Raw genomic sequence first — 15,187 nt, 5'->3', positions numbered from 1 at the left:
ACTACATAACTGAAACTGGCACTGTCTCAAGCACGCTGAAATTTGCCTGTGAAATAAAGTGTTCCAAGAAAGGGAAAGTTTGGCTGCTGCTTGTAGAGTTTTGCAGCTCCTTCATTTCATACTTTCATCACTTCCAATATGATGCAACATATGGTTATCAAGATTTTCATTTGCTTGATTGTCATTACTGGAAACATTTCTGTTTCTATTCCAGGGGAGATTACTGAATCTTGAGAATTTAAAACAATTCTTGCTTATTGCTTGCTCACAAATAGACTATATTTCAAAAGAGCAAGTCTCAAATACTTAATAACTCGGGAATCAGTAATAATGATGACAGACAGAAGAATTGAAGCAATGATATTATGCAAATCCACTCCCTATAATAATAAGTTGGAACTCCAAAGGATGGAAAGGGTAGTCAGTCTTTAAAAGGCAGAGTTCATTCAATCTTCTCACGGCTGTGAACGTTTCAATCTTTCCAGGCCCAGAATTCCCACCCAGGACAGCAAGTAGATTCTGGTAAGTTTTTCCTTTTTTTCTTTATGCAGACTGGCTTGTAGATTATTGTAGAACAGAAGAATTATAATGTTATATCTAATCACCCATATTTTAAGGATCTGAGAGCAATCTTAGCTATGATGGATTGTTGGCTTGTGTCAATGGATGCCAGTGTTGCAATTGTTTGCTTTCATTTAAAGCAGTGTTTCTCAAACTTGGCAACTTTAAGATGTGTGGACTTCAACTCCCAGCATACCCTAGCCAGCCTGGCTGGCTGGGGTATTCTGAGAATTGAAGTCCACACCCCTTAAAGTTGCCAAGTTTGAGAAACACTCCTTTAAAGTGAAAGAAGGTTCTATTTTACTGGGAAATATAGAATACGTTTTTTCGCTCAGATTGTGGGTCTTTGGCTTATAGAGAGATACTGTTTTCATATATTTAAGGGGTTTATTTCATGTCAGCCACCTGTCAGTATCCATTAAGAGGTCAACAGAAACCCTCCAGGGTATGACCAATGAAGGAATTCCTTTGTCAGAGAAGATGGGTAGTGGCACCTCCTCTGACAAATGTCCACCAATTGTTTATCTAGATTCTTCTATGCATGCATCAGAAGTTCATTTATGAGGAGTGGACCATTTTTTGAAAAATTAATCTAATTCAAGAAGCTGTGACTCCCCTAAAAATAGTCTATTAAATATGCCAGATTTATACTAACATCACTGAGAGCATTTTTATTCTCTCTCAAGTTTACTTCGCTTAACAAAAATCCTAGCAAAGGGTGTTAGCAAAGGAATATTTGTGTTTCACTGAATTAATAAGAATATGAATGGAAAAGGCTGGTTTATGTTACTTTTGCATGTATTTGCTTAATTTTATTTCTCCTGCTTCAGCCCAACCTGTATTTAAAAAAAAAAATCCACCCCCGTAAAATGTAAATACTTATTTCAATGCAGAATTTCTTGCAGAATTTACGTTTCTAATACAGTATATTTCTTTATTATATCCATAAGGATATCAATCCGATGAAAGTAAAAGAGGCAAAAATGGAAATATATACAACTAAAAAAGAAATTAGTGCACTTTTCAAACCGAAAGAAAGACTGATCTGTTTGGGGGAAGAGGTAGAACTGAGCAACTTGGAATGGTGTGTCCAAAGACTGGCCAAGTTTTCTATCAAGGAATTTCTTCAGGATAGAGTAGATGAAAGTAATCTGGAATCCTCTGTAGAAAGAGCAGTGAAGGAGCATTTGCTTCAAGGACAAGCAACAACAGATCTAAGAGAGCACTGTAAAGCAATGGAGCCTGTAATAAATGTTCCAACTTCTTTGGATTACAACACTTTTGGTGCCAAACAACAGAATAGTTCTGAGATTTTGTTCTACTTCATAAACACTTTGAGTTCTGCAATTGTTCCTCCTCATACTACTTTCCCAGTCTAAAAGACCCCTCCCATGAAGGTAATCTAAATGTTGCTCAGGAAGGGGAGATGGGGGAGATACAGAGTAAATGTTACTTCTCCAGTCTCAGTGCTTGTAATGGTATGTGGGAATGACCTTGGGTTACAGGAGGAAGAGCCTCAGCCTAGAAAATGGTCTGATAAATGAAATTTGAGTCCAAAGGAAGGGTAGGGGTGGAGAAAGCATCTCAGAAAGGGCCCTCCCTAATTTTCGGGAGAGTAAAAGTGAGGGATGGGAGGGGTACTTTCAGACTTGCAAGATTTTGTTAATGTAACCTAAATTTAACAAAATCTTGCAAGTCTGAAAGTAACCTAAAGGTTACATTAAGGTACATAAAGGTAGAGCTAGTATCTCTGAGTGCGCTTCTTGTGTGGATTACCTCGCAAGGCTGACATCAGTCTTGCAAGTTTGAAAGTACTCCTCCCATTCATCACTTTTATTGTCCTGGAAATTAGCACAAGTAAATTGCTATTTGCTAACAGGGAAATTTCCAGAGTAGCTAAGCCTTAATTCTAATAATTAATTACAGAATGATTGCAAAATAGTTCCCAATTATTAGAACAATTACAGACATGTTCTATTAAAGTCAAACATTTCTCTTACTCAAGCAACTAAACACCATTTGTTTATTATATAGATACAAGATGTGGCTGCTATTACTAGCGGCTTTTGCGATCCAAGGCATTTTGTCTTCCAGAGGAGCAGTACCCCAAAGAGGAAATCCTGAAGCATACATGAACATTGTAAGCTGCAATTTTGTTGGTGGTGGATGTAGTATAATATAATACAGAACTTGAAAATGGGAGTAAGGATAGATGGGATCCACAGAATAGATGGTTAAAACATGACATTTCAGGCTCCATGTTTATTAAGTCCTAGAAAAGCAGAAAGCATAAAAAAAAAATCAAAATAACCCTGCCTTGACTTTGTTCAAGATGTAGTAGAGAGGAACTGATGATCTTTCAAGATTCTGTTCTTATAGCCTATAACAATAAAAAGCATTCCTGAACAATCCTGCTACTTCTCTTTCTTGACCTTCCCTACCTCAAAGGGCTAACAAAAGCTGAAAATGACAATAAGAATACATGGGGTCCATATAGTCAACACTTAAAACATGAGGTTTCAGCAATCTGTTACTGGAGTTAGAAAAATGGAATTATTCTCTGCCATGTTAAAGAGAAAGCAGTACTTGCATCTAGATAATAATGACAATTTTGGTTCATGTGCATACATTTATTTATTTAAATATAAATAAATAATTTAAATAAATTTATTTAAATATAAATAAATAAACAAACAAAATAAGGTCTTTTCAGGGACATTAATGATTTCCATTATGGATGACAAAATGTCTTCTGGGTTAGAAAATATTAGGTGTTCTACTGGCAATACATTCATGTTCCCACTTTTAAGGTACTACAAAGACATGAATTCTTCCACTCCTTTTCACATTTGATCCTCCACATTTTTAAGAAAACAAACAAAAAAACCTTTCAATATTTCCAGACTTCTTTTCAGTGATTCTACACATTAATAAAGCACCAGTTGACAGGTAACGTAAAAACATGATGTAGTTATCCTGAGATTTCCTTCAACAGAGTGAGATCATTCGCCATAAAGGATACCAGGCTGAAGAATATGACATAGTAACTTCTGATGGTTACATCCTCACTCTTAACAGAATTCCTTATGACAGAAAACAACATTGGAACCTGTGTGAGTAAAAACAAAGAACTGTACAATTTTCAAAAAATCATGGGAGATAGATATTAAATGTTTAGAATGATTTGCAAAAAAAATATTAATACATGTCTAACCTATCCCATTGGAGTGGCCAACATTACATAACCAATCATCTTTCTGTCTCAGAAAAGAAACAACTTGTGCTTTCAAATGATTATAGAACCATAGAATCGTAAGATTGGAAGGCATCTTGGAGGTCTTCTATCTATCACCCTACCCAGGGCAGGAATGGAATATACTACCCAGTTCCTCTGATTCTTCCATACCTTTCTGAAGACCGAAGGATCAAGGAGGTAGAACTCAAATGTGTGCAGAGGTAGGCACATATGCCTACTCCAAGGTATCTAGGATGCATTTTTCCCGATTATATCCCTAATAATTTTCAGTATTAATGATGTCAGGAAATATATTTATGATGCACACAGGATGGAATAATATATCTGCAGAAATGAGAATACTGCAGATCCATTCTCAGGAAGAACTGGCAAGAGATTGTACAGACAGGAAAAATCTCCACCAAAGTTTTGACAAATAAAGGTACAGTTCTATGGCCCCTGAGGACAGCTTCCCCAGAACTATTAAATAGGTTTCATGCTGCAAGACCAGAGGCAGATTTCCAGCTTTGGAAGAAGGAATCTGATATCTGATTGTCTTCTCCACATGCCCGCTGGTCTATGAGGCCAGATATTTCTAAGGTCACTTTATAGGAAGTGTTGCAAAGGATAATTCTGAGAGGTCAAAACATCCATAGAATCACATGCCTCTCTGGTCTTTTAGCTAATCCTCCAATAGTGAATACATTTATTTCTTCTTATTCCTTAACTTGGGGGATAATCCATCTCCCAAAGGAAACTGAACTGCAGCAGCATTGCTCTTCCCTCTTTCTGTCTTCTTCCAGGAAGAGGCTTATGTGCAGTGGCATCTGCTGGTGGCAGGGGCTGGGCCAAAAAAGTCAAAATGGTGCTTGAATTACACAATCATGCCTGCCATTTTGACTTTTTTGCCCCCCACCCCAATGCCTCTGCTTACCTATATTGGAGTGGGTTGTCACAAGCATGCTGACCAATGCTTGGTACTTATTTATTTATTTTTATTTGTTTATCCCACCTTTATTATTTTTACAAATAACTCAAGGTGGCAAACATACCTAATATTCCTTCCTCCTCCTGTTTTCCCCACAAGAACAACCCTGTAAGGTGGGTTGGGCTGAGAGAGAGGGAGTGGCCCAAGGTCACCCAGCCGGCTTTCATGCTTAAGGCAGGACTAGAACTCTCAGTTTCCTGAATTCTAGCCTAGTGCCTTAACCACTAGACCAAACGTATTAGTGTTTCCAATGGATAAGAAAATTAAAATGCTGAATTCTGGATTTTTGAGGGAGATAATTGAAATATAGTTGTATTTTCTCTTCTACCTCTATGAAGACTTAGTAGGGAATAAAACAGAGATCAGTAGAAGCCCAGGAGTTTTACTAACAGAACAGAAGCATTCAAGTTTAGTTTCTTTCTTAAAGACGGTGTCATTCTGCCCTGAACTGGATCTTCCCTTTTTATAGCACGCATTCACATTCCTCCCACTTTGATGTCATGGCTCTTTAGAAAGACAACTATAATGTGACTTCATATCTTCCATTAAGTTGCTAAGACACAAGAACTGGAACATCTGGAAACAGAGGTAGAATGAAAGCTGCCCAATGTTTGTAGCCATTATGGTAACCTTAACTCTAGGCTGTGATTGACCCCTAAAATGGACATGACTAGCAAACTCAAGGTCAACTACATAAATGTGAGAATGTATTTTCCACCACCTGGAGGAAGCCAAAGTGCTCTACAAACAAGCTAATCTTCAAGGAACTAATTATCTCTATGATTAGAACAAAATTTAAAACAACTGAAGAACACATTCAATTTAAACCACATTTGCACAACTTCACCCAATTTTATAGATCTCAGTTATATCTAAAAGGTGTTTTGTAAATGATCAGTTCAATTGTTAGGAGGACAAGCAATGGAGAAGAAGAGAGAGAAGGGAAGCAGGGAGAGAAAGAGGAAAAAGAAACTACCTCTACCCATTTGGGGCTCTGACCCCATCCTACACTGCCTTTGATATCCATCATCCCAGCATGTAACCCCGAACAGATTAGATTTTGGGAATAAAGTCCTCAATCGAAAAATGCATTCCTTCTCCTGATGGACAAGTGTTTTACTGTATTATTATTCAAAGGAATGATAAATAATGGATTGAGCAGGATAAATCATTAATATAATGGCCAATTGATGAATTGCTCCCATGATCCCTTAATGAAAAGCAGCATTCCTTTTATGGTTCCATGCTACTGTTGACCATGGAAGACTGAAATCACATAAATAATTTGCACCCACCAGCAAATGATGGGTATTTTGCTCCAGTTCTGAGCAGCAGCCTAGACTCTAATGTGAACTTAGAGGTGAGGGGTGGGGGTCAAGAACCAAGGGCCTAAACTGGTACTGAATCCAGAGCCACTCAATATGCACATGATAAACAAAGCTGAGCAGCCTACTTCACGAAAAAAAAAAAATCAGGAACTGATGCCAACAGTTATCTTTATGGTATTTTTTTACAGCTGGAAAACCAGCTGTGCTTTTGCAGCATGGCTTTGTTTTAGAAGGAAGGATCTGGGTTGCAAACATGCCCAATCAAAGTCTTGGATTCATGCTAGCAGATGCAGGTTATGATGTCTGGATAGGGAACAACAGAGGCAACTCCTGGTCTCGAAAACACCAACACCTTTCAACCAAGCAAGACCAATATCATGCTTACAGGTAATTTAAAACAGAACGTGTAGAAAAGCTTGGGATCTGTATTTTTTGTTTGCTTTTAATTGCATTTCTTGGTAATATATTCTGGAACAGCTTTTATAGCAGTTTGTAAAACTCTGTTCACAAATGCATGTTGTTTAGCTGCATTTCCTTGTTCAAAATACATATTAACTTATGAGCATGTAGTGTGACAGAGAAACTTTTGGCTTTTTGCTCTAGAATACAAGATCTAAACATTCAACACGAAGAATGGAAAAGGAGAAATTTGAAAATAGAGTAATATTGACCCTGTTTGACAGTGTATCCTTAATTTTTTTGTATTAATCAACTGATTATGTCCTCCTTCAATATATCATGTGAATAATATAATATAACTAATGGTTAAAATCAGTAACAAAGAAATAGGCTGTTCAGATTCTTATTTGTAGCAGTGTGCTATAGAAAATTCCATCCGTTGATTCATCCATTGACAAATATTATGATATGGAGATTCAATACATCAACTTAAAATATTTACTACTATTTTCTACAAGTCATATTAAGGATGCTTATCAGTTTTTACCTGGAATCAATGGAATGAAAAGATTCATGCACATGTAGAGACTGGTGGTGATACGAACCACTTCCCTGCCTATGAAAGTATGTGCAGAGTTCAGAGCAGGGGTGTCTACAGGGAATGTTTAAAAAATTGACAGTTGCAACTGCACCATGAAAGCCCCCCATTCCCCTTTTTTTATATGCATCACACATTTGATACATGTAAAAAAAAAAAAGACAGAACTTCAGTCAAGGTCATGGCCATCTGGCCTTTTTAACCCCCTCCCCCACCGACACCCTTGATTCAGAGTACATTTATTTCTATCACTAGATCACAAACCTTATTGTTATCTATCCTTGCAAGGGCCAGATTCAATCAACCTCTATGTTGTTGAAATCCCACTGGTTGAATTAGAGAGTTCATAAAAACAATGTTGATTGTCTTATTTAATATCAATTGTCTACTATATCTTACAGTTTTGATGAAATGGCCAGATATGACCTTCCAGCAATGATTTCTTTTATTGTGGAAAAAACTAGAAATTCCAAGATTCATTTAGTGGGCTATTCTCAAGGTGCCACTCAAGGTATTTTATAGAAACCATTACTATATAAACTGTACACGGTGAAACTCAGCTGTAGCATGTATCCACGGCTGTCTTAGGGCCAGAATGGCAGGAGACAGAGAGATGGAGGAGACAGAGACATAATAAAAATAGAATAACATTAATATATGCTTGTTTCACACGTACCGTTAGGTATATTGCTGCTGAACAAGTTAGTTTCTTTAGTTTAGGATAAAAGCTTGACCAAGCCTTTCTGATTTGAGTTTGAAAATTTGGTTATCGGTATTTATGGTTATAAATGGTTACAAATTTTAACTGCATTTTATTGTAAGCCACCCAGAGTCCCCCATGAGGTGGAGATGGGCGGTGAATAAATCTATTAAATAAATAAATAAATAAATAAATAAACAAACAAACAAACAAACAAACCTATCTATCTATCTATCTATCTATCTATCTATCTAACTATCTAGCAAATTTATCCCTGCCCATCTCCTCCCACCGGAGGGACTCTGGGAGGCTATCAGTATCGGTATTCAGAAGGAATGCTAGAAAATGCTAAATGTTCTTTTAATGCAAATTTCTAAACTAAAGTAGTATTATGCTGCTAGAAACTGTACTTGGGAAATAAAGATGTTGGTTACTGAATTGTTCAGTGGATGGCAACATATTGCCCAGGTCACCTACGACTTCCTCAAGTAGCATTTGCAGAATTCCCTAACCAAACCATTTCAATGTGGCCAAAACCCCAAGATTGCCAAATCTTGTAACATTTTAGACAAAAGTGCCTAAATCTTATGATATTTATAACTGAGAATGCCATTGCACAAGGTCTCTAGACATGAACTTGTGCAATCTCACCCATTTTAATGATCTCATGAAACGTTGAGTTATTTTTATTTGTTTATTTTATTTCTGGTTCCTGTGCCATTGAGCAATATTGCATAATAGCACTTGCTGCCTGGAAAGATTGATTCCCCTGGAATAGTTGAATTACCTTACAGTAGTTTTGAAATAAATGGCAGATTGCATTCAGGTGACCTATTTCTGTTTTCTAAGGAATTCTGCCATAGATTGTGCTGCAAGCAAATTTGAGTATTTAATTGTGAATGATTCCTTGTCGGAAGAAATGCAAGCTACTATTTGTCCATTTCTAAAGGAGGTAGCATGTTTTGAAGTGATGGAAGAAACTTCTCACTGATGAGTAGAAGTGTCTTTCCCTGCACTTCTAGATTGGCCATGTAATCATAATGCTATATTCCATGTTTCAATCTGCCTTTTTTCCCCCGAAGGACTTTTAATTTGAAAAACCTACATACAAAAATTGGTTGGATTAGGAATCTATCCCCCAAAGTAAATTTGTCCTGGTCTTCTTACCTCTATTAATTGTGCCCAGGGTTTCATCCTGAAATAGGAACTCTGGAAAGGTGTGGTTACTTTAGGCTAATATTTTGGGTCTGTATTCTCAGGTTTGATTGCACTTTCATCCATGCCACATGTGGCTGAAAAAATAAGAATGTTCCATGCCTTGGCTCCAGCAACCACAATTAAGAATTCCCAAAGCCCAATTACCAAATTGCTGTTCCTGGCAGATGATGTAATAAAGGTATTTGATGTATAACTTGATGGTGGTAGCAGAGATGAGGGTTGCAGTGATTTAATGATTGTTTTTCTGTAACACATTGACATCAACCTTGGGCACATAACTTTTTGATCTTGGATTGTTTTAATGCCTGTTGCCTGGGAACCCATGCAGCATAAGATGGTCCCTTGATACTGGACCATTTGTGGTCCAATATTTCTTCTTAGTGCAGAACTTGCCTGGCTCACCAGCTGAAAGCTAAAATGTGGAAGTGAATTTTAATGCACCCTCCTATGCGTTTGCTGGCCTGAATTTTCTTGAAATACAGTAATGGTATAGGAGGCCCAATATTATGAATTAGCAACATCATGAGTTAGCTACTAATTAGTAGCTACACATTAGCTACTAATGTGAGGATGGGTGAGAAATTGTTTAGTTCACATCTGAATACGCTTTTCTCTAATTTTACATTTTCTGACTAATAGAGGAAACAAAACTTAGTTATCATTCAAAATGTCCAGGTTTTCAGATTCTGCAGTATGACAAATTCACCAGTAAAAAGGTATAGTATATTGGAAAAACAGCTGCACAAAAATATATTCATGGAATTATATTTCCCAATTTTTTTATATGAGTGAATCTTGCTTGCAAAAATGCCATGTGCTTCAAATGCTTCTCTTTCAAGAAAGGGGCAGCAAAATACACCCAAATAATCAAGGCTGAGGAACCAAATTTGGCAGAGCTGCACAAATGAGAAACTGACAAAAACCAACACAATAACCCACAACCGAACTGCAGATGCAAAGAGCTTTTATCTTAGAGGGAAGATGAGCACATTGCTTCTACAGCATTAGCCCTAGCATTCAGCTATCCTGGACTTACAACCTATTCTCTTATTGGAGGTGGATGGCTACTGCTGGAAACCTGGCTTGTTTATCTGGCATAGATGGCGTTCTTCTGATAGCAGAACTGTCTGGAAAAGTTGAGTCAGTGCTGAAAATCCTTTCTTCTAACTGATAAGATCATTACAGTATCGACTCTCCTAGAAGAGCAAGTTGGTAGCTCTTGTTTACCAAGTTGTGGGTAAGACTTTCCACTTGTTTTGAGCAGGAAGAAGAAAAGGCCAGTGCCATTACTGTGCACTGAAGAGCAACTATCAAGAACAGCCAGTCCTTAAGCAGCACTGAAAAGCCTTTGGTAGCAGAACATCAGCCTAGTGAGATGGTCCAGACAGGAAGCACAACCAGATGGACTAATTCTACTTTATTGTAAGGTTACATTAACAGAAGGGACGCGGTGGCACTGCAGGTTAAACCGCTGAGCTGCTGAGCTTGCCGATCGGAAGGTCGGCGGCTCGAATCCGCGTGACGGGGTGAGCTCCCGTTGCTAGTCCCAGCTCCTGCACACCTAGCAGTTCGAAAACATGCAAATGTGAGTAGATTAATAGGTACCGCTTCGGCGGGAAGGTAACGGCGTTCTGTGTAGTCATGCCGGCCACATGACCACGGACGGGTCTACGGACAACGCCGGCTCTGCGGCTTTGAAATGGAGATGAGCACCGCCCCCTAGAGTCGGACACGACTGGACTTTACGTCAAGGGAAACCTTTACCTTTACCTACATTAACAGAAGTGTGCAAGTCTGCAAGTACATTTCTCTCCCATCACCTTTACAACCCAAGAAACTAGGGAGGGTCCCGTCTGGGACATTTGCCACATCACATTCCTTTTGCAGGCTCAGCTGCCTCTTATTTCCCTGGCTGTGGCGCTTCCCCACTGTCTCCCAAGGTCATTCCCACATACCATTACACAGAATTCCAACAGCCGCTTCCATCTGGAGCTGACTCTGTTCAGCACGCTTGCATCTGAAACAGCCCCCTTTCAGGATGCTAGCTCTTGAAAGGTGCATTTCAGTTCCTCCAGGTGGAATCCTGAAAGCTCAAGGTGCATTCACTTAATTATTTCTGAAGTGCAGCAGTTTGCATGGTTAGAGTGAAACTTGAAACCTGATTCAAAATACTTGAAACCTGGCATCAGGCGTTTCTCAGATACCTAGCTTATCCAAGCTATTTGCTTGGAGCAAAATCCTCATGCTCACATACTCATCAACAGGAGAGGTAGAACCTCTGAAACATTGATAGATCCATTTCTCCACATTAAAGTAACTATATATAATGTTGATATATTTACAGGGTTTATTGGGCAGGAGAGATTTTTGCCCGAGAAGTGAGATTTTGAGAAAAAAAGTCATCCGAATGTGCAGCTCCAAAATTTACAGCAAACTCTGCTCCTGGGGTCTTTCAGTTATCGGGGGATTTAATCAGAAGAATCTAAATTTGGTATGTATCAAGCAAAATGTATTTTAGTTGTCTGAAATTACTCTGAACATCTCACAGAGCTTAAAAAATAGCTGCTTTCATGAGCTTCCCTGTCTTAAATAATGGGAATTGATCTATCTTAATTAACAGGCAGCATAAATTTCATTACAGCTTTAGCAATCTTGTACATTAATAATGAATATTATAGTGGCTCCTTCTATGGTCAACATTGCAGAATTCATATAGGAGGAAGGAAGGAGGCTTTACCATAATCTAAACTGAACTACATTAAACTAAACTGCAGCTCAGAAGGATTATTACTAAACCTACCCCCATGTGTTGCCATTAAGAAAGTTGGGAAGTTGCTCCACTTCAATGACCGAAATATCTGTTGCAGAGCCGCATGGATGTTTACATGTCATACTGTCCAGATTCAACGTCCATTCAAACTCTGCTCCACTGGGGACAGGTAAAGTATCTGAAAATCCAATATTTTATTTATTTTATTTATTTTCTATCCTGCCTTTATTATTTTTATAAATAACTCAAGGCAGCTAACATACCTAATATTCCTTCCTCCTCTTATTTTCCCCACAACAACAACCCTGTGTGGTGAGTTGGGCTGAGAGAGAGGGACTGGCCCAAGGACACCCAGCCAGCTTTCATGCCTAAGGCAGGACTAGAACTCACAGACTCCTGGTTTCTAGCATGGTACCTTAACCAATATTGCTTTTCAGGGCAGATTTTATATGCTTAAACTTTCCAGGAACTGTTCAGACCTGAATTAAGAGCAGCAGCAGCTTGGTTGGAAAGGTGCCAGAGCGTATCCAGGGAGTTTACTGGGTGTTACAATGGCAGAGAGAAGGTGACACAGTGCACAGCATAGCTTTGATTCTTTGATCAGCTGAGATGATTGTTGTGCACTCCATTACCAGCATTACCATCCATCAGAGCTTCTTTGGTGACACTTGTAGCAGAAAGTTATGGATCTGACAAGTTACATCATCTGCCTAAAGCCTTTGTCAGTGTTTTAAGCCGTGTCTTCAGTGTTTAGTGTAAAAAAAATACCAGAATTAGGAAGTTTCAGTCGTTTAGAATTCACCTCCCTCTGTCTCTCTCATTCTCTCTCTCTCTCTTTCTCTCTCTTAAATCTAGATACACAAAACTGGACAATTTAGAGCTTTTGATTATGGGAATGGAAACATGGAGAGATACAATCAGGTGAGGTGGTTTATGGAATAAAGTTCCCTGTCTCTTCAGCAAGTGTACCAGGAGCATGTAAAAGACCATGTTGTCCTTGGTTAGCTGCAAGTATTTTTGTGGAGGTTACCAAGAAAAAAATGATGGCAACTCATATTCAGTACAATAAAGGGGTTCTATACATAGCTATTAAAACCCAGCAGACTTTGGGAAGCCAAGCATTCAAAGCCAAATGGATAAATTTGTTTCCCTTTTTGCTTCATTCACTGAAAAAATCTCAAGTTCTTTTCTGTGTGTGTGTGGGTGTGTGTGTGTGTAAATATATAAAGTAGCTGAAGTGGAAAAAAGATCCTCATATATTGTAACTGCAGGCAAGCATGATATCTGTGCAGGTCAAAGTCCTGTTCCTGTCTAACACAATTATATGATGCCCCCTAAAATGTATTTATTTATTAATTTTGATTTATTTGACTTGGATGCCACCCAATTCCAATCAACTCTGGAAGCTCACAACATAAAAACAAAATAACAAATATGCAATCCAAACAGAACACAAAACAGTACATAGAATGGAGATTCTAGTCAGTAATAACAAGAATATCATACACCCAGCAAAGGGCTCCAACCCGTCCTAGTCCAGAGTCTAGGAGAGGGGTTGGTCTTTAAGGCTCTCTGGAGGGCCTTCAAAATAACTATTGTTTCATTCCTATTTTCTCAGGAGATTTCTATCACTGAAAATACTTGTTTACCATTATCAGTATTAAGACATTCACTCCCTCTTGTGTCTAGACAGATTCATGATTGTTCTCAATAGGCAATCTGCAGTTAGTATAAGAGAAGATGCCATTTTGTGTGCAAAACACCTCAATTCATTTCTTTTTGTCTATTTAGGATGAGCCTCCATCTTACAATCTAGAGCATATTACAGTACCAACAAGCATATGGTACGCTGAGAATGACTGGTTGGTGAATCCTGACAACGTTAAAGCATTAATTGATCAGCTCCGTAGTGTTGTCTACAAAACTGGCTTATCTGATTGGAATCACATTGATTTTATTTGGGGCCTTGATGCCCACAAGAGAGTTTACAGTCCTCTTATTGAATTGATATCCTTACATGTATAATTCTCCCTGCTCTGTTGTTATTGCTAAAGTATATAAGGGGTTTGGAAAACCATGGGATATTGCTTACTTAAGTTGCTTTCTATCATATTTTGTTGTGGCTCCATGCTTATATCCCAGGCTGGCAAAATACTCATGCTCTATAAGAGACAAGGTCTATAAAGGATGTAAATTTTTTAATACAAATTATTTAAAAAAAAACATACTTCACAAGCAAAAGTACAGCTACTTTATAAAAGCCAACTGCCTGCTCTGTACCATCCTTCAGCCAACTCCGAACAAAGCTGAAGATGGCCCACATGGAGGGTGTCATGGGGGGGACATTGCAGTAGAACAAAAATCTGACACTGAATAGCTTTCCCTTGTCTAGTGTTGACAATCCTCCTGTTGAGGAAAGTGAAACAGCCCCACCAAGATGCAATAGGGTGGAAAATGGCAAGAAACTGTTGAAGGACCAAACCATACTTTTTTCTAGACTATTGCCCTCACATAGGATTGTCCTACAGAAAGTATTGAACTAAGGTTCAAAGATCACACTCTACTTGGCTTCTTTATGAGAGGGACACCATCAACTAGCAAAATGCCTTTGCATTGTGATTAAAAGCACTACAATTAACTACTATAACCACAAGGTATCATTGGATTTTACAGATCCTTTATACATTATCTATCATTGGTACATGACATCAGAGAAATTATCTATCGTTGGTATGTGACATCAGAGAAATTATCTAGAATGTACAAAGGCATTTCAAATGTATGTTGGAAATGTGAACAACATGAAGGGACATTTTATCACGCTTGGTGGACACGTAAAAAAGCTTTAACATGTTGGATTCAAATATACACATAGATACAGAGGATTTTAAAGATTAATATTCAATTGAAATTGACAGAACTTACTGAGATGGACAGACTGACTTCTTTGAATAGAGAAAGATCATTACTGACATTCATCAATATCTAGAACCCCCTTATGGTCTTTTTGTGTAAAAAAAATGATTTTGTGATTTTCATGATTAGAAAGAATAGGTTATAGAAAGAAGGGAAATATGATGTAATTAAAGAGAGAGGTTTAATTCGAATTGTATGGATAATTGCTGAGAGGAAGACTGGAAGATAGATAGATAGATAGAAAGATAGAAAGATAGAAAGATAGAAAGATAGAAAGATAGATAGAAAGATAGAAAGATAGAAAGATAGAAAGAGAAGAGCAATGACAAATCTCGATAAAATAGTTAAGAGCAGAGACATCACACTGACAACAAAGGCCCGCATAGTTAAAGCAATGGTGTTCCCCATAGTAACATATGGCTGCGAGAGCTGGACCATAAGGAAGGCTGAGAGAAGGAAGATCGATGCTTTTGA

The 15,187-nt window shown here is 38.1% G+C and overlaps 1 protein-coding gene across 1 annotated transcript; it reads left to right on the top strand.

Moving 5' to 3' along the window:
- The first annotated feature begins 1,523 nt into the window (after nucleotides 1-1,523).
- LOC134500495 (lipase member M-like) lies at nucleotides 1,524-13,822 on the top strand. Its single transcript, XM_063307830.1, has 10 exons — nucleotides 1,524-1,805; nucleotides 2,567-2,701; nucleotides 3,557-3,674; nucleotides 6,301-6,499; nucleotides 7,511-7,620; nucleotides 9,069-9,205; nucleotides 11,372-11,518; nucleotides 11,895-11,966; nucleotides 12,653-12,718; nucleotides 13,589-13,822. The coding sequence occupies exons 1-10, from the start codon at nucleotides 1,524-1,526 to the stop codon at nucleotides 13,820-13,822; spliced, it is 1,500 nt and encodes a 499-aa protein (XP_063163900.1).
- Nucleotides 13,823-15,187: the final 1,365 nt, after the last annotated feature.

Source organism: Candoia aspera, chromosome 6, assembly GCF_035149785.1.
Source record: "Candoia aspera isolate rCanAsp1 chromosome 6, rCanAsp1.hap2, whole genome shotgun sequence".
Classification (NCBI taxonomy): domain Eukaryota; kingdom Metazoa; phylum Chordata; class Lepidosauria; order Squamata; family Boidae; genus Candoia; species Candoia aspera.
The sequence above is the reverse complement of the archived record's forward strand: the minus strand, read 5'-3'. Positions and strand labels throughout refer to the sequence as shown.